Source organism: Ogataea polymorpha, assembly GCF_001664045.1.
Source record: "Ogataea polymorpha strain NCYC 495 leu1.1 chromosome Unknown OGAPOscaffold_2, whole genome shotgun sequence".
NCBI classification, from domain to species: domain Eukaryota; kingdom Fungi; phylum Ascomycota; class Pichiomycetes; order Pichiales; family Pichiaceae; genus Ogataea; species Ogataea polymorpha.
This window is the reverse complement of record NW_017264699.1, coordinates 748,901-776,281: the sequence shown is the minus strand read 5'-3', so window position 1 is coordinate 776,281 and position 27,381 is coordinate 748,901. Positions and strand designations below refer to the sequence as shown.

General features: G+C 45.1%; 21 protein-coding genes across 21 annotated transcripts; 7 read left to right on the top strand and 14 right to left on the bottom strand.

Moving 5' to 3' along the window:
- Positions 1–185: 185 nt before the first annotated feature.
- On the top strand, positions 186–1,788 carry OGAPODRAFT_15750 (uncharacterized protein). The gene has a single exon (XM_018353937.1). The coding sequence runs from the start codon at positions 192–194 to the stop codon at positions 1,176–1,178; it is 987 nt and encodes a 328-aa protein (XP_018212315.1). The 5' UTR covers positions 186–191; the 3' UTR covers positions 1,179–1,788.
- OGAPODRAFT_81664 (60S ribosomal protein L17-B) lies at positions 186–1,803 on the bottom strand. The gene has a single exon (XM_018356551.1). It carries the CDS (start codon positions 1,779–1,781, stop codon positions 1,224–1,226), a length of 558 nt encoding a protein of 185 aa, XP_018212314.1. The 5' UTR covers positions 1,782–1,803; the 3' UTR covers positions 186–1,223.
- Positions 1,804–2,050: 247 nt separating this feature from the next.
- OGAPODRAFT_15749 (uncharacterized protein) lies at positions 2,051–3,175 on the top strand. The gene has a single exon (XM_018353936.1). The coding sequence runs from the start codon at positions 2,106–2,108 to the stop codon at positions 2,856–2,858; it is 753 nt and encodes a 250-aa protein (XP_018212313.1). The 5' UTR covers positions 2,051–2,105; the 3' UTR covers positions 2,859–3,175.
- OGAPODRAFT_92773 (uncharacterized protein) lies at positions 2,052–3,213 on the bottom strand (the record flags this gene model as incomplete). Its single annotated transcript, XM_018357219.1, has 1 exon — positions 2,052–3,213. One exon carries the CDS (start codon positions 3,211–3,213, stop codon positions 2,884–2,886), a length of 330 nt encoding a protein of 109 aa, XP_018212312.1. The 3' UTR covers positions 2,052–2,883.
- A 201-nt stretch (positions 3,214–3,414) lies between these two features.
- On the top strand, positions 3,415–7,628 carry OGAPODRAFT_75412 (uncharacterized protein; the record flags this gene model as incomplete). Its single annotated transcript, XM_018356021.1, has 1 exon — positions 3,415–7,628. One exon carries the CDS (start codon positions 3,415–3,417, stop codon positions 4,708–4,710), a length of 1,296 nt encoding a protein of 431 aa, XP_018212310.1. The 3' UTR covers positions 4,711–7,628.
- Positions 3,555–7,660, bottom strand: OGAPODRAFT_92769 (uncharacterized protein; the record flags this gene model as incomplete). Its single annotated transcript, XM_018357216.1, has 1 exon — positions 3,555–7,660. The coding sequence occupies one exon, from the start codon at positions 7,658–7,660 to the stop codon at positions 6,302–6,304; it is 1,359 nt and encodes a 452-aa protein (XP_018212308.1). The 3' UTR covers positions 3,555–6,301.
- Positions 4,713–5,729, bottom strand: OGAPODRAFT_6995 (uncharacterized protein; the record flags this gene model as incomplete). The annotated part of the gene is made up of 1 exon (XM_018355839.1): positions 4,713–5,729. The coding sequence occupies one exon, from the start codon at positions 5,727–5,729 to the stop codon at positions 4,713–4,715; it is 1,017 nt and encodes a 338-aa protein (XP_018212311.1).
- On the top strand, positions 5,982–7,628 carry OGAPODRAFT_92770 (uncharacterized protein; the record flags this gene model as incomplete). Its single annotated transcript, XM_018357218.1, has 2 exons — positions 5,982–6,052; positions 6,083–7,628. 2 exons carry the CDS (start codon positions 5,982–5,984, stop codon positions 6,261–6,263), a joined length of 252 nt encoding a protein of 83 aa, XP_018212309.1. The 3' UTR covers positions 6,264–7,628.
- Positions 7,661–7,799: 139 nt separating the features above from the next.
- On the bottom strand, positions 7,800–8,129 carry OGAPODRAFT_6992 (uncharacterized protein; the record flags this gene model as incomplete). The annotated part of the gene is made up of 1 exon (XM_018355838.1): positions 7,800–8,129. One exon carries the CDS (start codon positions 8,127–8,129, stop codon positions 7,800–7,802), a length of 330 nt encoding a protein of 109 aa, XP_018212307.1.
- A 116-nt stretch (positions 8,130–8,245) lies between these two features.
- On the top strand, positions 8,246–9,542 carry OGAPODRAFT_92768 (uncharacterized protein; the record flags this gene model as incomplete). The annotated part of the gene is made up of 1 exon (XM_018357215.1): positions 8,246–9,542. One exon carries the CDS (start codon positions 8,246–8,248, stop codon positions 9,515–9,517), a length of 1,272 nt encoding a protein of 423 aa, XP_018212306.1. The 3' UTR covers positions 9,518–9,542.
- A 27-nt stretch (positions 9,543–9,569) lies between these two features.
- On the top strand, positions 9,570–10,475 carry OGAPODRAFT_92767 (uncharacterized protein; the record flags this gene model as incomplete). The annotated part of the gene is made up of 1 exon (XM_018357214.1): positions 9,570–10,475. The coding sequence occupies one exon, from the start codon at positions 9,570–9,572 to the stop codon at positions 10,473–10,475; it is 906 nt and encodes a 301-aa protein (XP_018212305.1).
- A 48-nt stretch (positions 10,476–10,523) lies between these two features.
- On the top strand, positions 10,524–14,006 carry OGAPODRAFT_75409 (uncharacterized protein; the record flags this gene model as incomplete). The annotated part of the gene is made up of 1 exon (XM_018356019.1): positions 10,524–14,006. One exon carries the CDS (start codon positions 10,524–10,526, stop codon positions 11,478–11,480), a length of 957 nt encoding a protein of 318 aa, XP_018212303.1. The 3' UTR covers positions 11,481–14,006.
- OGAPODRAFT_92765 (uncharacterized protein) lies at positions 11,370–14,006 on the bottom strand. The gene has a single exon (XM_018357213.1). The coding sequence runs from the start codon at positions 13,984–13,986 to the stop codon at positions 11,515–11,517; it is 2,472 nt and encodes an 823-aa protein (XP_018212304.1). The 5' UTR covers positions 13,987–14,006; the 3' UTR covers positions 11,370–11,514.
- A 160-nt stretch (positions 14,007–14,166) lies between these two features.
- On the bottom strand, positions 14,167–15,272 carry OGAPODRAFT_15747 (uncharacterized protein). The gene has a single exon (XM_018353935.1). The coding sequence runs from the start codon at positions 15,234–15,236 to the stop codon at positions 14,325–14,327; it is 912 nt and encodes a 303-aa protein (XP_018212302.1). The 5' UTR covers positions 15,237–15,272; the 3' UTR covers positions 14,167–14,324.
- On the bottom strand, positions 15,273–16,172 carry OGAPODRAFT_15746 (uncharacterized protein). The gene has a single exon (XM_018353934.1). The coding sequence runs from the start codon at positions 16,101–16,103 to the stop codon at positions 15,555–15,557; it is 549 nt and encodes a 182-aa protein (XP_018212301.1). The 5' UTR covers positions 16,104–16,172; the 3' UTR covers positions 15,273–15,554.
- A 115-nt stretch (positions 16,173–16,287) lies between these two features.
- On the bottom strand, positions 16,288–22,324 carry OGAPODRAFT_15745 (uncharacterized protein). Its single transcript, XM_018353933.1, has one exon. It carries the CDS (start codon positions 18,524–18,526, stop codon positions 16,688–16,690), a length of 1,839 nt encoding a protein of 612 aa, XP_018212299.1. The 5' UTR covers positions 18,527–22,324; the 3' UTR covers positions 16,288–16,687.
- Positions 16,288–22,724, bottom strand: OGAPODRAFT_75403 (uncharacterized protein; the record flags this gene model as incomplete). The annotated part of the gene is made up of 1 exon (XM_018356018.1): positions 16,288–22,724. One exon carries the CDS (start codon positions 22,722–22,724, stop codon positions 20,610–20,612), a length of 2,115 nt encoding a protein of 704 aa, XP_018212298.1. The 3' UTR covers positions 16,288–20,609.
- OGAPODRAFT_46514 (uncharacterized protein) lies at positions 18,870–20,417 on the bottom strand (the record flags this gene model as incomplete). Its single annotated transcript, XM_018355522.1, has 1 exon — positions 18,870–20,417. The coding sequence occupies one exon, from the start codon at positions 20,415–20,417 to the stop codon at positions 18,870–18,872; it is 1,548 nt and encodes a 515-aa protein (XP_018212300.1).
- Positions 22,725–22,796: 72 nt separating the features above from the next.
- Positions 22,797–25,239, bottom strand: OGAPODRAFT_15744 (uncharacterized protein). The gene has a single exon (XM_018353932.1). The coding sequence runs from the start codon at positions 25,126–25,128 to the stop codon at positions 22,867–22,869; it is 2,262 nt and encodes a 753-aa protein (XP_018212297.1). The 5' UTR covers positions 25,129–25,239; the 3' UTR covers positions 22,797–22,866.
- Positions 25,240–25,316: 77 nt separating this feature from the next.
- OGAPODRAFT_92758 (uncharacterized protein) lies at positions 25,317–26,590 on the bottom strand (the record flags this gene model as incomplete). The annotated part of the gene is made up of 1 exon (XM_018357212.1): positions 25,317–26,590. The coding sequence occupies one exon, from the start codon at positions 26,588–26,590 to the stop codon at positions 25,343–25,345; it is 1,248 nt and encodes a 415-aa protein (XP_018212296.1). The 3' UTR covers positions 25,317–25,342.
- Positions 26,591–26,636: 46 nt separating this feature from the next.
- OGAPODRAFT_15743 (uncharacterized protein) lies at positions 26,637–27,286 on the bottom strand. The gene has a single exon (XM_018353931.1). It carries the CDS (start codon positions 27,242–27,244, stop codon positions 26,660–26,662), a length of 585 nt encoding a protein of 194 aa, XP_018212295.1. The 5' UTR covers positions 27,245–27,286; the 3' UTR covers positions 26,637–26,659.
- Between the last annotated feature and the right edge of the window lie 95 nt (positions 27,287–27,381).

Below are 27,381 nucleotides of genomic sequence, written 5' to 3'. Positions count from 1 at the left end.
AATTACTTATGATTCTTAATTATACTATTTAGCGTCAGTAAGCCGAGCATCTATGTAGCTCGCAAAAAACTTGTTGTGGTGCATGCTAATAAGCTAATGAATCAGGTACGGAAGCTGGTTACAATTCATCTCTTCGTATCGATCATCAATCTAAATAGTTTACTAAAAAAAATTATTTATCTTTTATTGCAATGGATATTGAGGTTCTTGAAACTCGGGAAAAGGCCCAGCTAGAACCGAAAAAACAGGTGAGTGTTGAAAATGAAGATGTAGAACTAGAGAGTGTGGGCTCGTTGCTGGACGACGACACCGAAAAGCCAAACGCGGCAGACGTGGCGACGCGAGGGCAAGAGCTTGTTGACGACAGAACTGAAAACACCGTTGACGGGGAAAGCGAGCTCGAATATGAAAGCGACCATGTGGAGCTCGAAGAAGAAGAAGAAAAAGAGGAACAGGAACAGGAGCCCGAGACACAGCTAATTGAGGAGCCAGACTTGGAGGTCAAAGAAGAGGAGGACAACAACGAAGACGAAGAGGATGAAGAGGCGGATGAAGAAGTTGGCCTGACAGACGAAGAGCTGGCCGGAGAGGAGGAGCATGAAGAGTCTGGACAGATAGGCAAGATCGAGGAGAACCAGGAGAACCAGGACGCACCAGAAGAAGATCCAAATGAAGTGGTAACGGAGTCAAATGGGCTGTCATATGAAGTGCCTATTTACATTGATTTGGGGAGAGAGGTTTACAAACTGGTTCAGCCTAGCGTTCCAGAAGAGGCTGACTTCAAAGACCTCACCGTTCTTTTCGGCGAAGATATATTTGGGCTAAGTCTTGAACTGTTTTTCTCTCGTCTCAAAGCCAAGCATCCGTTCAAAGAAGAACGCGAATTAATTCTCAAATGCAGCAGTCTTGGCGATCTGACCATTGAGGAAGACAGCATTCACTGTTCTAAGCTGTCTGTTGGCGATATCGTGGACCTATTCAAAGGTCTGCGATCCCAATCTGACAACCCGGATCTCTACAGATTCATCCAATTCGAAGTAGTGACTCGACCACGGTTCATCATGCAATACGAGTTTTTAAAGAGTCAGCTGGAATCTGGCAAAGGGCTGGAGTCTGTGCAATGGGAGAGCAGCACCGATAGTCTGCCGCGCAAGAAAATAAAAACAGATGTTACATAGTTAATGTCGTCAACTCTCAATTAGTATATTGAAATATCTAACTACCTAAGCAGCAGTCAATCTCTTTTGAGAAAGAAGTCTTCCCTTTTGTCTAGAGTTCAATCTGACCTTCTTCTCATCCTTAGCCTTTTCAACAGCCTCCTCCTCTTCGGTCAAGATGAGCTCAATGTGGGATGGAGAAGATTGGTAAGCGTTGATTCTACCGTGGGCTCTGAAGGTTCTTCTTCTTTGCTTTGGAGCTTGGTTCACCTGGATGTTAGAAATGACAAGTTTCGAGACGTCGAGGCCCTTGGCTTCGGCATTAGATTCAGCGTTTTCAAGAAGGCTTTGGATGAATTTGACACTCTTGACAGGCCATCTTGCCTTGGTAACACCAAACTCTTTACCCTGAGCAGTTCTACCAATAGATCCGTTGAATCTTCTGAATGGAATGGCTCTCTTGTGGTCCAAAACTTGGTCCAGGTATTGTTTAGCTTTCTCGAGCTTCCAGCCCTTGATAGCCTGAGCGGTTTCTCTGGTGTTCTTGAATGACACTCTCAAGTACGATCCTCTGGCAGAGGCGGACTTGGCTGGGTTAGCTGGTGTTGCTGCGTATCTAGCCATTTTTTTTTCTGTGTAGACCAGTTGAAGTTGTCTTTTTTTTTGTATCCAAAGTAAAATTTTCCTTGCACGGCCTGAAAAATCCGGGGCGGTCAGAATAAAACCCACCTATAACTCACGTGACCAGGGCTGTTTAAAAATTCCGAACTTTGAATACGTGCAAAATTTCACACGAGGACGCCAAAGTATATATTATCCTCTTGCTCACCTTGCGGTGCAGAGGTGTACGATTTTAAAAAAATATACAATATCAATTACACACATACAAAATCTCTTGATATGCTTCATCTTATTACTCCGCTACTACTACTGCTGGCCAGGTTCAGCATGGCAATAGATATATCAGATGAGCATTTTTCCGCCTATCCGAGAATGAAGGAGTTGATCGGCTCCCATTTGGTCAGCAGGACAGAAGAGACTCCTCCATCTACCAAGAAAATAACCTGGTACCTGAAGATAACCGACTCTGGTTCTGGATCTCCCAAGGATGACACTTTTCCTTCAGAATGCCCAAAGGATTCTCAGCTATGTGGATTGACAGAAATTTCGCTTCCCAATCGTGATCCAGTAATTACTGAGGTGTTTTCATTTTCAAACAAATTGACACCACAATTTGATGTCAACACGAGTTCTTTTATTGTCAACCTCCGTGGCGCTAATTGGGGAGCATATACATTGGATGCTGAAATTGAGTTTGTGTGCGCGTCCGATGATAATGCAGAAGGTCTCAAATTGGTCAAATTCGATTATTCCACCGTGTCACTTCAATATAAAACGTCCAGCGCTTGCAAATCTAACGAGACGCCTCCAAAAGACGGAAAGAACAAGGCTCCAAAAGATGATGACTCCAATTCGTGGGGGGTCTTCACCTGGCTCTTCATCCTTCTGGTCATAGTGATGGCCTCTTATATAATAGCACAGGCATGGATCAACGCAAACAGAGTGGGCAGTTCACATGAGTTTTTGAACGAGCTGGTCGAGTCAATTGTGGAGACGTTGACCAAGTTGCCCGAGTTCTTGCGCGAGATAGCAAATAAATTGTTCACCAGCGGGAGCAGAGGAGGGTACAGCGCAGTGTAATGTATATATAAACAAGTGCAACTGGCTATGCAGATTTGGAGGTACTCTCGGGCCCTAAAAGCTGGCGCATGTTATCATAAGTAGTCTTCACCGTTGTCTCGAGGTAATTCTGTTTTTTTCCCAGGCTATTGATGGAGTCTTTATTGTCATTGATTTGTTGTTTCAGCTTAGAGATGTAGTCTTCAGACTTGGTCGTCAAAAACGTTTTTCCACAGCTTTCCCACACAGTTGTGTTGCCCGAGTTAGTAATCTCCTGGATCTGTAATTCAAGAACCTTATTTTGTTGAGCCAACCGCGACAAGCTGAGATTTGTGATGCTCAATTCCTCTTTTTTTTCTTTCAGTTGGGTATCCATCTCCACAAGGAGCTATATGTCAGCGCATTAGTGGTATCTTCACATACCTTTTGGAGAGCTTCTGGAGGAACAGACATTTTTCTTCAGTCTGAAAGTGATCCTTGAATATTTCGAATTTATTTCTCTTGGTTATGTGCCCAAAAGCTCCAAATTTATTATATTTAGATTTAAACAAATCACTGATAAACCTTACTCCTTCAAATGCATTTAGGAATCCCCAAAAGGTCGGATCTGAGGCCCAAGGGCAAGAACAAGGCTCTCCTACCTATACCTGCATCTTTGAGAGGACGATTCAATGACTACAGGTCCAAAAAGACGATTATCTATGCGGTTCTAACTTTGATTACTTTCAACTACATCATACGCCGAGCGTTCTTTTCATCGGGAACAGGACACAATTTCAATCATCTAACCAATCAAGAAGCTCTTCAGACGCTGCAGAAAAACCACGGTCTTTATAAACACGAGATAATTGTGAATTCCAATTACATTTTTCCACCTATTGAACACGCTCCCCTGCTAAGGGAACTCACCCTGGACAGATTATTCAAATCCAAAGTTAGCCCTGATAATCCTCAGGAGAAATTGTATTACTATTCTGATGATGACGATCTCAACGACCTTAATGAGATCAAGGACAAATCTAACTCGGAGAACCCCCTGGATCAGTCCCGAAAAGCATTCAAAGAGCATGGTCGTATAGTTTTCAGACCTTCGGGAGGCGGGAAATCGCCGGAAATTGTGATTGTCACTGGTGTTGACTTTGAGCAATTCGAGCAAGGCCATTTGACCAAGGTTGTTCAAAATAGAGTTGACTACGCTCATGCAAACGGCTATGGAGTGTACGTTAGATGGATTCAGGAGTTCATTCCAACTCTGCAAGAGTTCCACAACGACCGCAAATGGGCCAAGTTGTTTATTCTCAGAGCTGCTATGCATGCATTCCCTCAAGCAAAATACTTCTGGTATCTGGACGAAAACGCCTACATCATGAGACACGACATTGAGCTCTATTCCTACCTTCTAGAACCGATTTCCCTGGAGCCGATCATCTTGAGAGACCAACCAATAGTGCCGCCTAATGGTGCCATTAAAACTTACAAGAAAACTAAACCTGAAGACGTTCGCTTCGTGATCACACAAACCAAAGACGGACTTAATACAGATTCGTTTATTTTGAAAAACGACATATATGGTAAAGGACTCCTGGAATTTTGGACCGATCCATTGATGAGGAAATATCCAAGTTTTGTTGCAGACGACAAGGATGCCTTGATGCACATTCTCCAGTGGCACCCAGTTATCTTGAGTAAGTCCGCCATCGTTCCTGGTCGGACAATAGCTTCATTGCATAGCTCCAATATCGCGGAGGAAGCCGACGACACTTCATTTTATCAAGAAGACGACTTTGTTGTGAATTTCAAAGGCTGCGATGTCCATCATACATGCGAGTTATTATTGGATTCGTATTGGAAGAAGCAACAAGCTGCAAAATGAGATCAGGCCTCTTCACCATTTCCTGACGCATTTGCATTCACTCGCTCTCCCAGCACTTGGAGAGCTATCTGTCTTCTTCTGTCTGCAATCTCGCGAGTGACTGTTGCAGTCTGTGTATTGAGTCTTTTAATTGACCTCAAGTTTCCGGACTCAATATCGTCGTCATTGAACGGTCTTATAATTCCTACCAGTGCAGAGGTGTGGTAGCATGCTCGGCACAATGGTCTCAGCATCTTGTGCAAACCAGCAGGAAAGAACTGAACGAATGCAAACGTATCCGACGCATCACCTCTCACCATCGAACGGGTATTGTTGGAAGGAAGCAGATCGTTAAGAGTGTTAATTTGATAATAGCGCAAATAAACCCAGCTGACATAGAAATTATTGAACATCGGCACAACTGGCACCAACGACCTTGAAATAAGAGAAACCATAACTGCCGCACAAAGTAGAATGAATGGTAACTGCCTCAGACGAATAGATACTGTTTTGAATATTTTAAGATTGTGCTCGGGAGACAGCTGTTTGAGTACCACGACAAAACTCATTATAAGAGAGTAAACGCCGTGGTTCACCGGCTCTGTAAGCTTTGCAGACTGAAATGACAATACGTGAAACAGCAGCTCAAGGAGCAATGTGCTTACATTGGTTGCCACTGTGACTATGGTGATGTAGTATACCGTCTCAGAAAATATCTTATTCTCGTTGTTGAGGATCCAGTGCTTTTCCAAATAATTGATACCAAAGTAGAACACCGCGACGGCGATCAAGAACTTGAGCACAGATGTTTCCACAAAACTTTCTGTCAACAGAGTCCAAGGATAGTACCACACCCTGCTCGGCACTAACTGAAGAACCGGAACCACTATCTCTGAAAAGGAGATTTCCGAATTTTGTGATTTGACAGCATTGTAAGTCTGCAGGCGGATGATTGAGGTAAGCAATGACAAGACAGTTGTCAAGCTCAAATATAGAACTGTCGCGTACGTCCACGTTATGGAGGAGACTAGGATAGCCATAAAGTGTTCTAAATAAACATAGGAAAATAATGTGAAGGTGCAAAGGTGCAAGAATTTGTATCAGGGCTTAGAACACACTCCGGGGAGACGTCAACACGATAAGCAGATCTTTGACACAAAGGGCGTAGCTTTGGACTACCAGGCCATTTATACGTTACATTCCGAGATTGTCATCCCTCGTGAGCACCGGCACCGCTGCTGACATAAGCATACAATCGAAGTTGAGATTTTAGATTTGACAAGGTTTATATCATGACCTCTTCTGATAAACGAACAGCATACAAGCAACTGAGCGAGGAAGAGAAAAAACAGCATCACATCAGGTCTGAAAATAAGCGACGAGAACAAATCAGATCGACTTTTGACAGTTTGGTGAAGGTGGTGCCGGATTTGACAGAGTCAGAGAATAGGTCAGAATACGCAGTTCTGTCCAAGACTTCCAACTATATCCGACAGCTTCGTGTGGACAACCAAAGACTACTACAGATTGCAAAAGAGCGCGGCATAGAGGTTCCAGATGATCTGAAAGAATAATATTGCATTATACATGTTACTTAATCCTCGTGTTCTTTTCACTCTTCCTCTTCCTCCTCCTCCAGCTCTTCTAGGGGCCACCATTCAGGTATATGAACCTTGGCAATGAAGTTACCAGCGACCTCTGACGAACTCTTTGATACTATAGGGAACTCGTTATTACCAGGCGCGTTGTCACGAGTGATCTCGGCCACATATACAACGGCGAGGCCAATATTATTTTGCACTCTGATGATCTCTCCAACTTTTTTGTCTCTGCGCGTCTTCGATCCAAACGGATTTGAGGATTGAGGCTCGGCGTTTTGGGCTTTCTTGGACGTGTTGATCAGCTGCAGATCAGTGTACTTGCCCAGACCCAGGTCTTCGTTTGTCAATTTTAGTTCCTCGCTCACAGGCTCTCCAACTCTGAACAGTTGTATGGGCATGACTCGTTTTCTAATGACGCCTGAATGAAACGTTCTGATGGTGAGCTCCTGACCTACATAGCATCCCTTGTTGTAATTGATTCCATTCATGTAATCGAGGTTATTTTCGAAGGGCAGTGTTTCGGACTTGAAGTCGGATATTTCTGAAATTCCAACCAGAGTGCGTAGGGTATCATAAACTTCTTGCCCCATTTTGATATCCTCGAGGTTCTGGAGCTGGCTTTCTGGTGGAAGAACGAATTTGAGCCCAAAACATGGCGCACGGTCGTCGATTGCAAACCCTTGTAATTGCGAGGCAGCCGCCTCCGTCAGTATCTCCTCATTCACAAGCCTATCTTGTAAATACTTGCTCCACGTAGCAGCGGCTTCCACGCTTTTGGAGTTTCTATTATTGAGATACTCGGACTGCATTAAGTCGTAAAACTCGTCGAATTCCTCGGAGTGGTCGTAATAAAACCACGAGTTATAATTTGCAACCGAAATATCGATCTTTGCTCGAAGTTTGTGCAGCTTGAGCATCATCTGGATTTGGCCAAAATTCTTCGGTGCCATCTCAAGCAAGTACTTGGGGCCGTTGCTTGGGGTATAAGGGGTTGGATAGACAAATAAATCAGACAGAACTCGTCCCTTGGAGTTTAAAAGCATGGAATACCGCCCGTCCCTCCTGATGCCCAGTCGTTCTGGGACATCGGGGTCGTAAGTCTCGTCCTCGTGAAGAATGCCCCAATTCTCGGTCTTCATCTGTTCGTCAGTGAGTCCGAGCATTTTGGAGTTCTCCAATGCCTGTAGATCACTGGCAGATATCGTGGTAAGGTTCTTTTTCTCAAAAGTAGGAAGCATCTTAGTAGTCAGCAGTCCATTCAAGAACTTGGCTGAGTCTGGACCCTTGATCTCAAGCAGCTTTCTATCAAGCTTGACAAGTCCTCGTGGCGGAATTGCCCGCAAACTGAGGAACGTCGAAAAGCGTCTCATGATAGCATAAATATATTTTTACAAATATTAGACATAAAGCTCGTAAATTAGTAATCGATATTTGCAGCTCACGTAAACTCAACAGCGGCCGCCGGCTTTTGGCAATTCGCTTTTTCGCTCGTATCGTACAGCAAATCGATCAGACACCAGTCTGGTCCTCGTCCTCTTCCTCCTCAAAGTTCACAAGGTCTTGTCCCTCTTCTTCGCCCTTGGTTTTCATTCGTTCAGTCAGAAACTCATTCACTTCGTCCTGTAGTGTGGTAAGATAAGCTCGGAGTCGTCCAATTCGTGTGTCTGTGGCCTCCGTGGGAGCATCTCTGTCCACAGCACCAGCAGCAAGAACGTAGTCAGAAGGCCCATTGGTGCGTCCGGACGTCGAATGCGGTTTCGACGGGTCAACCTCAAACCTCTTAAGTACTGGGCCTGCGTATTCAGCCGTTGGGAGCAGCTCGTTGGTGTCCTCGGTCATGCTTTATAGGCTGTCCTTGGAAGAAGAGGCTCCGGGTAACGTTTGATGATATAAAAATTTTTCAGTCAAATTAATATATCTGAACTTCAACAAACATATCCCTTCATCAATTCGAAATGTTCACCATTGTTTCCGAAAGATTTGCGGGAGAGTGCGCTGTGGAGTATGCTGCCATACTTGACTCTGAGCTCAAGACAGAGTACAAGAGTGGTTTTGAGACTTTAGCGGAACAAGAAAACAAACAAGAACTTCTCGCAAAAGTGTTGGAATCAAGCCGCGAACTCGCCAAATTGAGCGATAAAGTGTTTGAGCCCACCTTCAATCTCCTGCTGCACCTTATAGACATTCTTAGGAGCGAATTAGATATGTCTTTGGAGCAACAGCTATCTGCCATCTTGCCTGAGATCCAAAAAGTTGATGTTGTCCCGGATGATGTGCTTTCCAAAGATAGATCCAGTATCAGAGTCAGCTCGCTTGTGTCTGTGTTATCCAATTTGTTTAATTTTGTTCCCCCACAATCTCAGCTTCGGGTGCAGGTCCTCAAAGACATCCTCTCCATAGTTTCGAAGCATTCGCTACTCAACGTGGCTGGTCCGCTGGCTCAACACCTGAAGGTTTGGCTTACCGATTGCAATGCTTCCAGTGAGGACATCAAGAGCATTTACTTGCAGGTCATTGAGCAGCTGTTTAAAGACCAAAACGATGAACAAGCAGTGTCACTTTTCAAAGAACTAATTCAATTGTGCGGATCGTCTCTTTCTACCTCAGAGTACTCGCAGTTTTTCATTCACACCCTCAACTCCACAGTTTACATAAATCTGGATTCTATCGATTTCGAACCACTGCAACATGATTCAGTGCTCTACAATCTCCTGTCCATATACAAGGACTCAAATCTAGAGGACCTCGCAACCTTGAGCAAGGATATTTCGTCATATAATATCAACATAGACAACCTGACCAACAAGCTCAAGCTTGTTGCTGTGACCAGAATAGCGTCTAAGAAAAACCATTTGTCATACGCTGAAATTTCAGACGAGTTGCATATTGCATTGGACCAGGTGGAAGAATTCCTCATCAAATGCATCAAGTCTGGTCTCATTGCAGGAAGGTTGGACCAAGATAAAGAACAGTTCTATATCCACAAAGTGTCGAAACTGAACAGTACAAGTAAGGAGGACTGGGAGTTTATTTCCTCCAGGCTCGCTGGATGGACCTCTCAGATCGCTAAACTACAAACTGCTATCGAGTCGGTGCAGTCCAGGAGAGGGAAAAGAGTTCCTCCGCCTCAGGTCTTGCAAAAGTTTTACCAGCAGAAGCAAGAATTAAAGGAGCAGAAGGAGCAGTTGCAGCAGGAGAGAGAGAAAGAAGCACAACAGATTATGTAATTTTTTAAATTTAAAATCCGTTCATGATCCTGAATTTTACAATTAAACTATAATGTTTAGACTTCTTCTGGCCAACAGGGGTTCTATTAATTGGAATCGGCGGTCATTGTTTACGGCAGGGCTGCAAAAGACGATTTTCCAAGATGCGTTCTTCACTAGATCTTCGCAACTGACCAAAAAAACCTGTCAGTTCCGGAATTACGCCACTCACAGAGAACTGGCATACAGACTAAGAGGTTTCGGGAACCCGAAAGTCTCTGGGTCCTTGGTCAAGTCGCTGATCTTTACTGTTGGTTTCTCTGCTGGCTGCTACGTCGCAACACCCTACTTATTTAATTATACCCCATTGTCATACTTCAAACGGCATCCCGTTCACTTACTTTATGGGCTTATTGGAGTTAATATTGGAATATTTCTTCTTTGGAGAGCACAGACAGCCAGTTTGAGAACCATGAAAGTTTTAAACAAGTATTTTCTACTGGAAAGAGGGCCTTCAAGACTTTCTGAATGGTCTCTTTTGTGGTCTGGCTTCAGTCACCAAGACTTTGCACATCTTCTGATGAACATGCTCTGTTTGTACTCGTTTGGAACCACTATGCTACAGGTTCTGGGTGTGGTCAACTTTACGTCGTTATATCTGATTTCGGGAGTGGCATCTTCATTCGCCTCCATCCTATTCTCCGCCATAACTCGATCCTACGGCATGTCTTTAGGAGCCTCGGGTGCCATTTCTGCCATATTTGCCGCGTTTGCAACCATTTTCCCCAAGGCTGGGATCTCCCTATTTTTCTTCCCTCTTCCTGGTGGAGCCCAAGTAGCCTTGCTCGGATTCACTGTATATAACATTCTTGGCTGCTTCTACAGATGGGGGGGTCTGGATTACGCTGCACATTTAGGAGGAACTCTACTTGGATTCCTCTATGCCAAATATCTGCAACAAAAAAGACGTTATCGATAAATAGATTACATAATAGACCGTTTTCATTTATCTGAGTAATTTTGATCGATGGTTCACTCTCATCATTCCCATTCCGGTCAATATGTATCGCACGCCGTGGACAGCTTAGACGACATTATTTCGAGGGTGAAGGATATGAACTTTGAGGTGTTCTGTCTTACAGAACACGTTCCTCGATACGATAACAAATTGATGTATCCTGAGGAAATAGACAAAGGATATACTGTTGACTCATTAGTCGAGAATTTTGAGAAGTACTACGTGCATGCGCGATCTATCCAGAAGGCTGTCAACGCGGATCGCTCTTCCAGACTGAAAATCCTCGTTGGATTTGAGACAGAAGGAGGAATAGACGAATTTCACCTAAATAAATGTCTGCAATTCAAGCGAGAACTGAGACCCGATGTAATAGTTGGATCAGTTCATCACTTGAAAGGGGTTGATCTGGACTTCAATCGCAAGAAATGGCTGGAGGCAAAAGGAGATCTCTCGTTGCAAGCGTTCTTCCTGGCATATTTCAAGCAACAGCAGGTAATGGTGAGGACGCTCGAACCCGAGGTAATTGGACATTTCGACCTAATCCGTCTATTTGCTCTCCCCCACGACAGGTGTGAAGATACGGGAAAAGAGCTCAAAGACATCAATATAGAAAAAGACTGGCCTGAGGTCTGGAAAGTGATTACCGAGACGGTAGAGCTTATTGTTTCGCAAGGAGGTCTTGTCGAATTGAACACTGCTGCAATTCGCAAAGGCTGGACCACTTCATATCCCAAAGATGACCTGTTCCAGCTAATTCGCGAAAAGGGGGGCAGGTTCTGTCTCAGTGACGACTCTCACGGAGTCAAGCAGGTGGGCCTCAACTATGAGAAGGCTTTGAAACACCTGCAGGAACTCGGCCTAGATAAACTGTACTACTTGGATTTGGATGAATCTGGCACACCCTTCATCAATAGTCGCACTCTAGAGGATATTGCAGCTGACCCTTTCTGGAATAATTACAACTGAGTTCATAGATAATTAATTTCGTTAGTAAATATCTCTAAGTTGGGGATTTTTGGATCCGTCTAGCACCTGCGTTAGACTGGCTTTTCCCTGTGATAACTACTCTATCCAGCTCCTCAGACGTCTCAGACAATGCAGACCTGGCAGGTTCTTCCTGGGGATGGTATCCGCCAAGAGCAACAACCTCTGATATATATCCGTGTAAGCTTTTTCTCATCGGATCATGAGTACGCTTATACTCCTCCATGATGCTGTAATAACGCTCCTTTTTTTGCGGGTCGGAAAGCTGGTTCATAAGTGAGAACTCTTCCAGGTGCATCTTGGTGGTCTTGTGAGTTAGATAGAATTCCTTGAGCAATTCATCGGTACCTAGCATTTTTAGAAGCATCGGCAGCTTGTGGGAATTGTAAAACTTTCTCAAATCCACGTTCTTGACGAGATGGCCACTCAACGCATACGCGTGCTGCTGAAGCGTGGCTGTCGAAACCCAGAATCTCAACTCATCGATGAATAGATGGTTATTGAAATGTTTTTTTCGAAGACCTCCGTTATACTCCGAATTGAGCACTGTGGCAAAATCGTGCGGAATGAGACATGGAGAGCCTTCCATCATAGACAACTTGAGTGGCGACAGCTCGGAATAGGTGTAGGAATGGTTATTTCTGCAATTGTATATCTGCAGTTGTTTATTTCTCTCCAACGCTTCAGGAGACCTCTCTGGGCCTTTGTTTGACTTGACGGGAGCACGCTTCACATTACGAGAAGCACCTGGATCGCTAAGTCCTTCTGTTTGCTCTGCTGGGAGAGCATCCTCACTTTTTCCCTGTTCGTTATTGGCCTTTCTCTGCCGGTCCAATCTCTCCAATCTTGGAGGTATTTTGATAGTATCCGTCAGGGCCAAACCGGTGATATCAATGTACATTCCGCTGTCCACGTCGATGAACCTTGCGTCTATATTATTTCTGCCGTTTCCTTTTGTTCTGTGTGTCGGATAAGGTCCACAATCAACGTAGTATTTACCGTAGCCGTGCTGGACATCCTCGACGATAAGCGAGTTGTTGTACTTCATGCAAAACCGATCGAAGTCCATGATCGGCATCTGGACGTCAATGTCGTTATCCCATTCGAACACTAACGCGTTCCAGTACCAGCTCAGAAGTGTGCCATGAGCCAGAAAGGACACAATACCCTCCTTGTACGTAAATTGCAACCATGTGTGAATAATCCTGTGAAGCATGATTTTGCGCTTTTCGTTCACGTCGTCGTACTCGTTGAGCTTGGACTCTGTCACAAAGCCATTGAAAAAACGGAAATCGTAATGGCCTCCGTTTTCGGTCACCTTGTGGCCGTTGTATGTAGCAGGCCAATTGATGTTCACCTCTCTAAATGACTTTTTCAGTTTCGTCGAAGGAATCGATCTGGAGTATTTGAGAGTCTGCAAGTGACGTAGTTGCTTTTCGTCGAGCTCATCTATGCGTTTTTCATAATTCTCGATGATCTGGTCATACGAGTAATTGAATCGGTCAGGAGGAATAACAAACTCATAATTCTTCTCTGCGGTGAACAGTGAGTCGAAATCCAGCTCGCTTTTCGAAGGGCTCACGGAGTTGACCAGCATCTCGTGTTCCAAAGAAGCGTCTGCCACAACCGTCTCATTGGCCTGTAATTCAACAAACTCATCGAACAAGCCGCTATCGAGCATGTTGACGTCTCCGGAAATGTTCACCTCGTACGAGCCATTTTCCGTGAGAAACACGATGGATGTCGGCACGGGCGCATAGGACAGCAGATACGACTTGGCGTGTATGAGCTTGTCACGGAAAGACTTTTTTCCGGTCCGATCTTTGAAGTTGAAACCCGGAAGAAGGGCGCGACGGGTGCCACCCAGGTATCTATCATTATCAACACAGGCTCTGTCTATGTTTCTATTTGGGTTCTTGAATTTGTGTTCAGGATTGTATGCAGGACCCTGGTAAAGAATGTCGTCACAGGTGGGACGCTGGTCCTCTGGGAGTTCTAGATATCGGTTTAAAACTGAGAGATCCACCCAGTCTTGCCAGGAAAACGGAACTGCGATTTTAGCCAGAGTGGCGTTCCCAGAACCCTGCTCCAGAAGCTGTCTGCGAATGTGGCTGAGGTACACCGACATCGTAATTCTTGGGTCATATAACAAGCGGGATTCGCGGGTGGTTTTATAATCTGAAGGATCGAAAGTTACAACCGCGTTGTTGAGAGTAGTGGAGAACTTCCAGTACTTGCCGTAGTTCTGCGAGATGTCCAAGGAATCCAGCTGGTCCTCAAACGATTTTATGAAATCGTCCGGATCTGTTGAGGACGAAGTTGCGCGTATGAGTCCCGTAACATCGTTCAACACATCCATCTGGGTTCCTGCCCCCAAGAAACTGACAATCACCAAGTTGAGCAAACAGATAGCTGCAATAAGGGTCACGCAGCGTCGGCGTCGCGGAACCATCATCACGGCGTATCTTTTGTTGCTAGCCGATGTCATTTACAAGAGGTGTGTGTATGTCCCTCAATTTGGAAGGCTGTGCAAAATGAAAAGAGATGGCTGCTAGACCAAGCGGAATGTACGCGATAAAGACTTTATGGTCTAAAGAACCCGTTTGCCACTGTGTGCTGAGCCTCTGTTCACGTGTTGGCTAAAAACCAGGTTTTATGCTTAGTATTATATTAATCAGAAATGCTTAGACATTTATCGACAAATTTTAAGGGTCGTCCGTCTACCAGTAGGTATTCGTGCAAGCAAACAATAGCTGCGAGGCTTATTGCAAAGCTGACTCTCAGTTGTTCAATAGAGGTCATTAAAAAAGGCGTCTATTAGCTGCTTTATAGCCACTCAACAGGCTTTTGGACCACCTCGAGCAGCCGCTGCTCTTCCGGGCCGGGTGCGTGGTGATCGTACATCCATTTAGCCGTGAGTGGAAGACTCATCAGAATCGACTCGGTCCGCGACCCTGGAGTCTGTAATCCAAACTTGGTGCCTCTGTCGTACACCAGGTTGAACTCGACGTATCTGCCTCTTCTGATCTGCTGCCATTCTTTCTGGACCTCGGTGTACGGAGAGTCCTTTCTGCGCTCGACCAACGGAAGATACGCGGGCAAAAACGCGTTGAAACAGGATTCCACCATTTCCAGACACTGTTGAGGAGGCAGCTCGTCGAAGTCGTCGAAGAAGATTCCGCCAATACCCCGGGTTTCGTTCCTGTGCGGAATAAAGAAATACTCGTCGCACCATTTTTTAAACCTGGGGTAAAGATCCGGGCCGAATTTGTCCAGAGCATTCTTATGCTGCTGGTGGAAGTTGATACAGTCCTCGTCGTAGATATATGATGGTGTCAGATCGGCTCCACCTCCAAACCACCATGTCTGGGGAGACCCATCTTCGTTCATAATCTCGAAATAGCGGTAATTCAGATGAGTCGTTGGAGCATGTGGGTTCCAAGGATGGATCACAAGACTCAGCCCGCAAGCAAAGAACTGCACGCTGCCACCAGCGTTCGTCCTGATGTTCTTATGATTTGCCCTCATTTTCTCTATAGCTTGGGGAGGAAGCACACCGTGGACGACAGACACGTTGACACCACCTTTCTCGAACGTTTTGCCGTTCTGCAACACCATGGACCGGCCTCCACCACCAGATTCTCCCCGTTCCCATTCGTCGGCACGGAACCTGGCTGAGTCAAGAGACTCCAAACCACTGGTGATCTCCAGCTGCTTTTGTTTCACCAGTCGCTCCATTTGCACCCGGATGGGTAGAGAAGGGTCTAATACCGAGGCCATTGTTTGTCCTTGAAAGTCGTATATACGTCTTTATTTATATTCCAAACCAGAATAATAAATACTGTAAATCTGGTGATTTTCGAGCTAGTCGTCCGGTGCACGGGTGCACGAGGCCACCGGAGAATCCATCCCTGTCCGATTGCGAACGCAAAAATTTCTTGGCAGATCGAACCCTTAGTGCGCCAAGCTTCCGACGTACAGAAAACCGGGCTGTGCACAAGTTCGGTATCGACGAATAGGGGAAAACAGCGAGCGGGTTTGATGTGCTGTGAATTCCTAAACGCTCCTGCCGCGTTTCCTCGTCTTCTTGGTGTTCAGGTGTGTCTTGTAGTGTTGCATGCAGTTGTCCTGTCGCGAGAACCTTGCGCCGCAACCTTCGTATGGACATATGTGGTTCTTCACACCCGTGTGTATTCTCGTATGCCTTGCCAGATGTCCTGACGTGGTGAACATTTTACTGCAAATTTTGCACTTGTAGCGACGCATTGGTGGCGAGGAGTCCGAGTTCTTTTCCGGTCTTGTGGCGATTTCGGGAGTTGGAAGAGACACTTTTGGAGCAACATGGTGGGGCGGATCCTGGCGAGTATAGCGAATAGATGCCAAAGGCATATTGAAGGAGGGTATATCTGGTCTGCTGAGAGGCTGAAGCAAGGCTGGAGGAGCAGGCAACGCTAGCAGATGCGGAGTGGTCGGGTTCGGCAGAGGCCATTTCTGCTCCGACTGGATCTTGGACAGAACAGAGTCAAGACTAGGCAGTTGTGTTGGGGCGTGCGACAGGTATGTAGGCATCTTGTTTTCGTTGACCAACAACACCGTCTCAGACATTTTCTAAAAAACGGGAACGAGTAAAAAATATCGCTCATCATACTATTTATTATCTAAGATGCAACCACAAGGAGGCGCGGGACTGCCTAAAAATAGTAGGGCGTAGGTAAAAAGCCACCACCCATCTCTACTCGGGAAGCCCTACAGCGTGTCCCAGCTTTGTGCATGGCTACAAGATTCTGAGGTTGGCATGTCTCGGCTCTATCATCCTATAAAATTGCCAAGTTTTAGCAAGAACCCTGAATTTTCCCAAGTCTTGGCAAAAATCAAACCCGTGTTCAATGTCGAAAAAGGAAAGTGTTACGTATGTGGTGAGTTTTGTAATCGGACAATATAAGTTTTTCTGCAGCCGAACTATGCGTTTTCGGCCGTGCACCGATCACGAGAGCAACATGGAGCGGAGAAGCTCCGCACCAGATGGGCTACTTTTTCGTAGCCGTCCAGCGCACCACTCTGACTGGTTAGAGTCCATAAAGCATCCACATCGTGCTGGTCGAGCGCCTTGCTGAAACACGGTCACGAGCGGCGACCTGATCGCTGACTTTGTACAATTGGCTATTATGACTATCGAGAAAATATCGCGACTAGTTCTTGTTTGAGGTGGATTCAGAGTTGTCGTCCTTGACGGCAGCGTCACTAGTAGGTGAATAAGCATATCTGCTCCATTTTCTGATTCTGGCACCGTAGATGTAGAATGCAAATGGGATAGCACAGCATGCTAGCGAAATGAAGGCCATCAAGGTAGTGGCCCATTCGTAGCCCAGTCTGTGATACATTTGGATAGTGAAAAGAGGAACACAGGCTCCCCATATTGATCTGACGAACGTCTTTGCGGCCAAAGCAGAAGCTGCATAGTGTTGATAAGAGTCCACAATATAGTTGTTGGCCGGGTTGTAAAGAAGATTGAAACCCAGACCGCACGAGAATCCCGAAAAGCAAGGGCCTGCCCAGGAGATGCGAGGATACGAAGACCATGCAAAAGCGAATAGTCCAACAGGAACAAACCAGCAACCAATCATCATGGGAATTAGTCGGAGCTCGGCAGGAGGAATCTCGCCTTTGTTTCGGTAAGCTTCGGCCCTTTCATTGTATTTTTTGTTGATCATAGGTGAGACAGCAACAGCGGCCAAAACACCAACGGCAATTGGAATGAACATTAGGCCCGTCTTGGAATCGGACCATCCCTTACCTTCGCTGTAAACCACAGGATAGGCGAAGAAGAACATGTAAAGCAGGCCGTATATGACTGACATGTACATGGTGATCAAGAACACAATCAGTTCTGACAGAAGGATCAATGGTCTCAGCAAAGTCTCCTCTGCCACCTGCTTGGGGGTTCTGACCTTGAGCTCAGCCAGAGCTCTGTATCTGTCGTCGCCGGTGATCTTTCTGAGCTTCTTAGCTCTAGCCTTCAGAATGGCGCTGTGCGAGGTCTCGGGCATCAAGAGAACAAACAGAATGTACATGGCGCCGCTGAAAATTAGCAGCACCCAGTAGAGCCATCTCCAACCAGCATTGTCACCTATGTAACCCCCGATCAAGGGACCAACGACGGGACCAATGAAAGGAGCGGCAGAAAAGATAGTCATGGCCAGACCTCTTTCTTTGATTTTCCAGAGGTCTGCTAAACTACCTCCAATCAAACACATTGGTGCCGAAAAGGCCAGACCGTCAATTAGTCTGCACACAAGCAGGGTTCCAATATTTTTGGCCAGGGCACATGGAATGATGAAAATCACTGCAACAAGTAATGTTGAGAAGTAAATCGCGTTTCTCCCAAATTCCTCCGACAAGGGAGCAAACATCAAGGGGCCAAAACCAAAGCCCAAGACAAATAATGTCACGGTGAGAATAACGACCTCCATGGAAACTCCAAAAGTAATCATCGGCCCCTTCATATATCCCGTGACAATAGCAGATGCCAATGCCACGTTGAAGCATATGCTACCCAAAAGCACAGTCAAAAACCATTTGTAACCTGTCCCCCAGTTTTGAGGATTTTTCTCGTCACCGTCCACGAAGACAACAAGTCTCATCTGCGTCTCCTGACAAATAGGGTATTTCCATGGATCGTTTTCGTGGAAGTCCGTCCCTGGATCGGCTGTGAACTCGGTTGCAGTTTTTTCATGATCAATCGGCTGTTCAACTGGACCTAAACCTCCGTAGCCTTCCTCATAATTTGAGAGGAGACGCGAGATGGCCTGCGAATTATTGCTGATCAGTCTCTCGAGCTTTTCGCGGTCGTCTTCCTCGTCATTAGTTTCGCCATGAGTAAACTTTCTAACCAGTCCACTGATTTTGGATACAGTACTCGTCAATTCATTATTGTCATTGAGATGTTCCTCTCCCCTGTACACTCCCGATTCGACGTCTTTATATTCCTGGACGTTACTGTCCATCGACTCTCTACCATCCGTGCTCATGTCGAATATCTACCCATACCAGGGACTTTCGACCATTTAAATAGTCCAAAAGCTTCTTCAAGTGCAAGGTCCCTAGCTGGCTCCCTATTGTTTTCCTGCGTACAGCCGCATAATAAATCACTCAACTTAGCCGACAGCCGATATTTTTTTATGGACCTGGAAAAAAACTCCAATGCGGCTTTTCGTATCCCAAAAAATCGGGTACAACTTGCATACTTGTGCCGACGACGATGATCTAGGTTATTTTCTAATTATTGTCGAATACAAAAGCTAAAACGATGTTGGCCGAGCCGATATTGCAGCTCCTTAAATCCGAGTCATGAGGTTGCTAGTGTCCTGTTCATTAGTCGCGCGTGCGGATCTTTTCTAGCACCTCAGGATAGTCTCTGAACACCTCATTGAACCTATCGGGATAACTTGCCTGATAGACCTCCGGGTCCTTGGCGAGAGCCAGGAAGAATGTTGCGGTTCCTGATCTAATCACAGAGCTAATAACATTGCATATTTGCAAGGCAATCAAAAATGTGAATGCAACCACTGGAGCGTAGTATGAACCTTCGGTGTTGTAGCCTGGTTTGGTGAACCGCAAGTACAGATACGCGAGCAAGGCAGACACGTATCCAACAAAAGTGCAGTACATTCCCAAAGCTGTTCCGATCAGGCAATCATTGACCAGAGCATCCATGCCCTTATAGCTAAAAATGTAATGGGTGTCCCTTGCAGACTTCAGATAGCTCTTGCCGTAGAGGGCCACATATGAGTACGCATAGTGATTGAAGTATCTCACAAACCACTCGATGACGTAAATGAAGCACTCAGCGCAAAGCAACAAGCAAGCTTGAACTCCCTCCCCATTGTTCAGAGCATTCTGCCGGGCAATTTGAACTCCTTGACGCAATAGCTGGATAAATGTGACAATCAGCGAACCAAAACAAATGGATCCAAACGAATAAGTGAGAGCCCTTTTCAGAGCACCCAGGGCCTGAAATTTTGGCATTCCGGCGTTGGACTTGGAAAGATAGTACCAGGTACCATAGATTCCACTCACTGTGACATGTATAACATTCTTCATCACTTCACTGATGTAGTATCCCGCAAAAAAGACAAACACCAGCAGTCCAACCAACCTGGCATGGTTGTAGCCTTCGGAGGTTTGGTCACCCCATTTCATGTACGAGGCGACCACAGTGACAGAGAATAACGCCGAAAAGGCTCCGATTGCGAAAAAACCAATTGCAGTAATGATCCACGTACTAGGGTACTGTTTCATAACATCGATAACAATCGTGAGAACAGTCGCGCTAAACGGAATTCTGCCTCTCATGGTCCAGTAAGAAAATGCTGTGAGTACGGCAAAGATAAGAAAAACAATACCTGCCGAGTAGTAGCCCTTTGCGAGGTAGGCAATTGCCGTTCCCAAGCCAAGAATGACATTCAATATCAGCGAAATGGTAATGAACTTCCTCGGGAACATCCGAGCAACGGCAATGGTTGACAAGGAAAGAACCAAGGCAACAACAATAACAAACGCAAATAAGACTATCGTGTTGGTGTTCAATGAGAAGGAATTGCCAGCATTATAAATCGAGGAACCTTCATACGAATACGAGGTGGCGTAATGTCTCAGGGTGATGCCCGCAACAACAAAAAATCCAGCAACTGTAGCCAGAAACAGAATTGTGAATGGAACATCGTGGAACTTCGGTTTCTCGACTTTGAATGTTTCATCAAAGGTTTCCTTACCAGGTTCAGGAGCTGGGGGGCGATCATAGTAGTAGTTCTGGTTCAGCTTCTCGTTGGCGGATAAGTAATTGCCCTGCTGACTATACTGAGGCGGTGGTACGTTGAAGCCATGCTGGGGTTGTTGTTGGTAATAATTCGTCTGTGACATTGAGTTCGAATCGAGATCGAAGATAGAGTAATTCGCCGATTAGGTTTGAATGACTTGAGTGAGATTAGTTAAGTTGTCAAGCAATTTCTGGTTCTATTTTTTTCTTGTATTGCACGACTTTAATAACAATCCATTTTTGTTCCCATATGTCAAAACAAAAAGTGGGCTTTATTCCGGGGTAAAGAAAAACCGTTATTTGTTGAAAAACGTTTCAATATCTTTTTCTAGTTTGTCTGTTTCGTCATCTGATGTGCCAAGGGAGAGAATTGAAGTATCTTGAGGATGCTTGCAGTTGTTTTCTTTGATTTCTTTGGGTGGAGTTGTTAAATCGATCGTGGGAGCGTTCTGTTTGGCATCAGGACTCCTGAATAGAGACGTTCGGAGCCCGCCTACGTCAACATCGAGTCGACTTCGTCTCTTGGTTGGAGACTCTAGGATATCCAACCCCTCATCAGGAGACTCGCAAGAGAGATTGGGCTTGTTTTTGAGCGGAGAAGAGCTCCGACTTCTCTCTTTTTCTGGATCGAGCTTGCGTTTTATGGGCGATCGTAAAAGATTATCAAAAGTTGACAACTGCCGTTTCGGGGATTTCTTGGGAGATTTACGCGGCGACTTGCGTGGCGACTTTTTCTGGGCAGCTTTGATTTCGTACTCTTCGATCAATTTCTGGCCGTCAGGTGACAGCTCGAGCAAATATTTCGGAACCCATGCCGAATCCAATTTTTGTTCAGAGTGGTCTATGAGATGGTAGTTTTCGTCATACAGCTCTCGTTCTTTTAGAAATCGTCCAAACACTAATTCCCGGTTGTATTTCACCTGGTATTGCTCCTCTGACCAAATAGGAACGTAGTATTCATCGGCGCGTCTCTTCAAAGGAAACTGGGCTTCCTTGTACATATTGACAAAGATCTCGGTATTCTTGAAATAATCCAAGTTGTGGATCACCCGGAGCATATAGCATTCAGCTAAATGCTCCACCAAAAACTCTCTTGTGCTGCGTTGCAGAGGAAGCCGGAGATTGCACATTTCGCGGAAATTCGGCTTTTCAAACCATGCAATGGTGCTCTCATCACCGTGAATTACATCTTCTGATGGATGGTCATGGTAAATGGTGGTCCAAAGTGAGCCACGACGTTTAACTTTGATTTTATCATCGTATATTTTCAGAGAGTTTGGTTGGGGAAGTGTGGACAGTCTTAGCAATGATGGGTGTGAGTCAACGCAATTGGTCTCGAATTTCCTGAACGAATAGATTTCAGGACAAAAGTAGGGATAAAAATGGATCATGAAGTAATAGTCTGAAGGAAAAGTTACCGTCCCATTGAATTTCCTTCCAAAATATGATTTGCTGTTCTGTGTGAGCGATTCCTGAAGCAAAGCATTCAAGTTGCTTAGCTTTTTCTCTCTCTCGTTCTTGCTAAAAGGCACCAGACCCAACACACTTTGTCTTCCCTCCGCAACGTAGATCTTCTTTAGTTCTTTAGCAAAATCGATTTCGCTCTCTATCTTGCTTCCTAGTTGGGCCAACGCAATACAACGTGTTATTCCCAATCCGCTGACTCCTTGGCTGAAATCGCTGCCATTTATGCATGTTAGAAACACCATTCGGTCCCTGTCAAGCCCTAGTATCTCTTCAATTTTTGACATTCGATACGGGGTCACATAGAACTCTGGTTCTTGTCGTTCTAGATTTGCCTGCGTAGCTGGAGCATCTGCAACCCAACGGCTGAAATTTTTAAGAATTGTCTGTGCCCCATACACAAACCCGTCCGCATCATTGCTAATAATCGCATCGATCACGCCGCAGTCATTTAATCGAGCTAGTTCAATTTCAGCTTCCCCCGGAGCCTGAACATAGCCGATATTCCACAGCTGTAGCAGTTTCTTAATCAAATAGACAATTTTTGCCCCTGGCTCCTCATATAAGCCACTTTGCCGGATCTGTTCGTTCGTTTCAATGTATTCGGCATAATAGTCATCGTCAGTATAAATAACTTCTCCCCATCTTCTTTTATGTGTCTTATAACGGCCATCGAAAACAAAAACAAAGGAGATATGCAGCTTTATGAGCTCCCTGATACGGGAGCAGAAATTCAAAATCACCTTCTCGTCACCAATGCTGGCTACATCTCCCTTATATTGCGAAGGTACCTGGGTAAGTTCAAAGATCCATTGATAAACATCAATTCCCACTCGTAGATGTCTGGCATTCTTCTTGTAAAATTGCCGGGCGTATATCCTCATGGGAAGACGTTGATCCTCAATTCCATACTCAATAAACTTTTCCCAAAGGCCTGGGATCGTCATCAAGGAAAACAAGGCAAGTGATTCCTTATCCAGATTTTTAAAAAATTAGGAAATTTGATTTTAACATATCTCCAGATTTAATAATACCTAGTATGTCAATCCTAATTACATACAAGACCCATGTACAAGAAATGCAATCACCTTAAACAACTTCGCTAATGATAGCAGCGGCTTCTCTGTATGTAGCCAGTAGTTTTTCGCATTTCTCTCTCTCCTGGCTCAAATTCTCATCCTCATATAGCAGCTCGTCGAAAAGCTCTTCACGATACAGCTTTTGCACAAGAGTGTTCTGAACGCTCTCCTTTGAAAAGTTGACGAGCAAGCACATGATAGCTTTAGGAACTTGATCCTGGATCATCTCTCGCACAATACTGAAGTAGGAGATGATGAGTCTGCGAATCAGCTCGCATTCAAGCTCTTCCCTTTCAGAAAGCTCTTCCTCCTCCTTCATGTTCAGATGTTCCATTTTTTTCTCTATAGGAGACTGCGAAGGTATGTTGAATTGCAGACCCTCGGGCTCACTTGGGAATTGAGAAGGTTGGGGCTGGGTTGGTGGAGAAGAAGAATTCTGGGATTGATCTTTGCCGAAGAAAAAGTTCAGAAAGAGCTCCTTCTCGCCATTTGTAGATGTGTTAGAAGATTTCCTTTCCAACTCTCTCAGCTCCTCAGCCCTGGAACCAGCATCTGAATATTTGTGCGATGACGTGCCATTCTCGAGAGGCACCGAACCATTTGGCGACCTGGCATGGTCTTTACTCTTCTGTTTCTGTTTCTGTTTCTGTCTCTCTTCGACAACACTTGACATAGCAGCTGCTGCCCCCACAAAATTTGGATGGTTCGTGTTAATGTAAGCTCTGTGAATCTCTATCAGACTTTCCACGTATTTCGTGGTAGGGCCCAGCCTTTCTCTCAGCAGTTCAGATACCGTCTCAATCAGTTTTGTCTGTAGCTTTGGGTACCTGCTAAGCTCCTGAGAACCACAGTTGTGGCATATCTTCATGAGCTCCTCATACACGAGCTCCACACATCTGTGGGAGGGACTCTCGAGAAGTTTGATTTGTGGTTTGACCAGAAGGTCGAAAGCCAGCTCAGGAACAAACAATGAGGGTCTAGGGCCGGTTGAATTTCTGATTGCAGTTCTTATGTCTTGGACGGGCAGGTTTGACACAGGGTTGATTGATAAAAGAGAATTTCCAAAGACTTCATTGTAGATGTAGTAGATTCTTGCACCCCCACAAAGCTCCTTGGTACTGATTTCGCTCGAATTACCCTCAATGGAGCTTATGAAGTTGTTCGCAAACTTGTTCATCAGCATCAAAATGAGAGACCCTCTGTTTTGTTTCGAAACTATATTGAGATCACCATAAGAAGCCAACTCCTGCTCCGTCTGGCCCATCAAAGTATTTAGTTTCGCTTTGATATCCGGTAGTCTCTCCCTGATATGATGCATCAACGTTTTATTCAAAGTCTTGGCCAAAAACGCGGTACCACATCTAGCTGCAATATTTTTGTAGGCAGGATGCGACCGGAAGAACTCCTCTTCAGCTCTCAGGCTTTCCTCCAGAGATTTATTCACAGATATATCTTGCTGCGATCGATTGACCACACCAATGAATCCAAGCTTTAGAGGATAAACCTTGCCCGTCAGAATGTCAAGAGCGTTTGTGCCATGGTCCATCAGGTCAAGTTTCGAGAGAATACCGATGGTTCTCTTCCCGAGAGGGTCGACCTGTCTGGCGAGCTTCAAGGATTCGGAATTCACGAGATCCACGTTGGCTGGAGAAACAGCTAGAATAATCGAGTTTGGCTTGGAAATGTATTCCAGAATAAGGTTTTTAATCTGTTTTTCGATGTCGGTTGGTTGGTCACCAATAGGAATTTTGGTAAGACCCGGCAGATCGACCATGGTCAAATTGAGGACTTTTGGGGAATAGATCTTCAAGTTGATCGGTATTCTACTGATCCCTTTATTTTTTCCCGCAATTCTTGAAGTTTCGTTTTCAATTTCCTTTCTGATGTTGTTGAAGTTGTAAAATCTCTTGCCAGGCAGATGCAAGAATTCTCCCCATTCGGCAGGTGCGACCTGACTGGCACCTGAATTTCTAAGATGATCCTCCAAAGTGACTTCCGAATGATCTTGGTCTGCCTCAAAATCCGATTTATGCACTAAAGGGTCATCCTCTTTGATATTGATCAACTGCAAAATCAAGGGCCGTCTGGTCACAATTCCGGTACCTCTAGGAAGGAAATCTTTGCCGACAATGTTCTCCAAAACGGACGATTTACCAGCCGACTGAGATCCAATGACTGTTAAGATGGGCAGGTCCAGATCGGTCAAGTTGGTATTGGTCACAATGTCCTGCAACTTGTTGACAGTGGGAATAAGGTCTTGCAATGCCGACATGATGCCAAATGTTACCAGTTTACACACAGATGCTATCGATGGAAATTCTTAACGTTTGGGTATACGGGAAGCTGGCCACTTGCTGATCAAATCTCTGATATCCACAGAAACGTGCAAATTGCTGGTATTTGATGCACAACTGGAAAATAAAGTATTGACAGAGAGCCAATCGAAGAAGAATTCGAGAGGGTAATATTTTTTTAGACTACTTACATCATGACAATAGTTTTGTCGTAGATTTCTTCCTCTTCACCAGCATCCCCAGATCTGTTACAGGCCGTTTGTTGGACTCTGGAATAGAAAAGGAGGCCGTTATGTCTTGTCTTCCTGTCATTTTTTGCAATTCAACACCGTACTCTAGCACTCTATCGTATATGGCTTCCACGTCAGAGGAATCACTGTAGTCAAACTCTGTGAACACTTTCTTGGCATTTTCAAAGTCTTTACCTTTTAGCATACTAAGAGGCCCCGGTGCAGACTCGTTGCAAGTTCCTGTGACTCCAATTAACCCAACAATGCGGCCGAGTCTGAACTCCTGTCTAAAAGCCAGCTCGGTCCAAAACTGACTTAGCGACACCTTTTTTGCGCGGTTTTCGACAACCAGGTGTTCCAAGAATCTCCCCTTCGGATCATCAGGAAGAAGCGGAATGTTATAGACGGCCAGGTCGTGAGATTTTTCCGGTCTGTTGTAAATGCTACCAATTTTCCAGTCATTTTCGGGGAAATACCTGCTGATTTGGCGAGGCTCCGAGTTGAGGATATCAACGTACTTCTGCGCACTCGTAAAAGACTTGTTGACGCTCAAATTGATCGATCTCAACCACCATTTGAGCAATCCTTCATCATCTAATATATGCTTGCCATCATTTTTATTGGAGTTAGGGAACAAGTATTGACTTTCTGCCCGCGTGAATAGCACCAGGTCTGTTCGACAATCGGAATTGGCGAGTGAAAGAAAGCGAGAGGGCACTCGGTAGCTATTCGATTCAACAATTTGAGGGACTCCGTAGTCTTTGTCTCCTTTGGCTCGTTCGACTAAAATATGCAAGGCTTTCTGAACTGGTGAGGTAAATGGAGGGTGAGGCTTGAGCACAGTTTTATACGTATGCTTCACTTTAAGATCTCTTAGGTATTGAGTGACTGGATATTCAAATAGCCATTCCAGTATTCGTTGTACCACTCTACCGAATTTCACCTTGGTCAGTCCTGTCGTGTCCACCTTTGACACATATATTGTGCGCTTCAGAGTCTCTGCAATTGTCAAGTATACGTACACCTCTGTTGCAAGCACTGGAGTTTGTTTGTGGAAAAGAACGATAAAATGAATTATCTTCACAGTGTGCGGACGCTCAGGCTGATACAAAACTGGTTTACTAAGCTTTGGAGTACTTTGCATGTTTGCAAGAGCAAAATGCTCATCTTTTGGCAGTACATCTTCAAGAGACTCTGCCAACGAGGTCATATCGAAATCATCAATACTTGATTATTATCTAGATATTTTTTTTTTTCGCGTCGTACCGACGCGTCGACGCTATGCATCTATATACTCGTTAGGATAGAAGATTAGTCGTTCGATTCCATCCTTTGTTAACACCACCAGACGAATCACACCACCAGACGACCCATCCCATCTGATAGCTTGCGAAAGCGACGTCTTGACAAATGATACCGTCTCCTCTTTAGTCATGTCTTGCTTGAAATTCTTCTTGCAATAACCGTAGATGAAGGCAGAACCAGAACCAGCAATTGCGTACTCGTGCTTGTGTAGCGACCCTCCTAGCGGAATGCTGTAAACTTGACCACCATTTTTCTCATCGTAGCCTGCACAAATGATACCTGCAGTAAGCATCTCTTTATTTGCGTAACACAGCTCTTGGAACAGCGAGGCGGCGATCTTGGTTGTTGGAGCTCTTCCGTTATTTGACTTGTACATCTCCAAGTGATATTTCACTATATCCGCGACTGCCTGAGTATCTGCTGCCGATCCAGACCGACAGCACCATATCTTATCGTGAATCTGTGTCAATTTGTCTGTCACTCTGTTGGCAATATAAGAACCCGTGGTGGTTCTACTGTCTGCACCCAAAATAACACCGTCTTTGAACTTCACTGCCATAATTGAGGTACCAAGGCTAACCTCGCCCTTCTTCAATTGTCCCACATCAACAGAGATGGAGTCCATGTTGTATAATTGAAAGTATTTTTTCGCCACTGAATAAGTATCAGTTTGGTGCAGAGATGGCCGGAACAAAG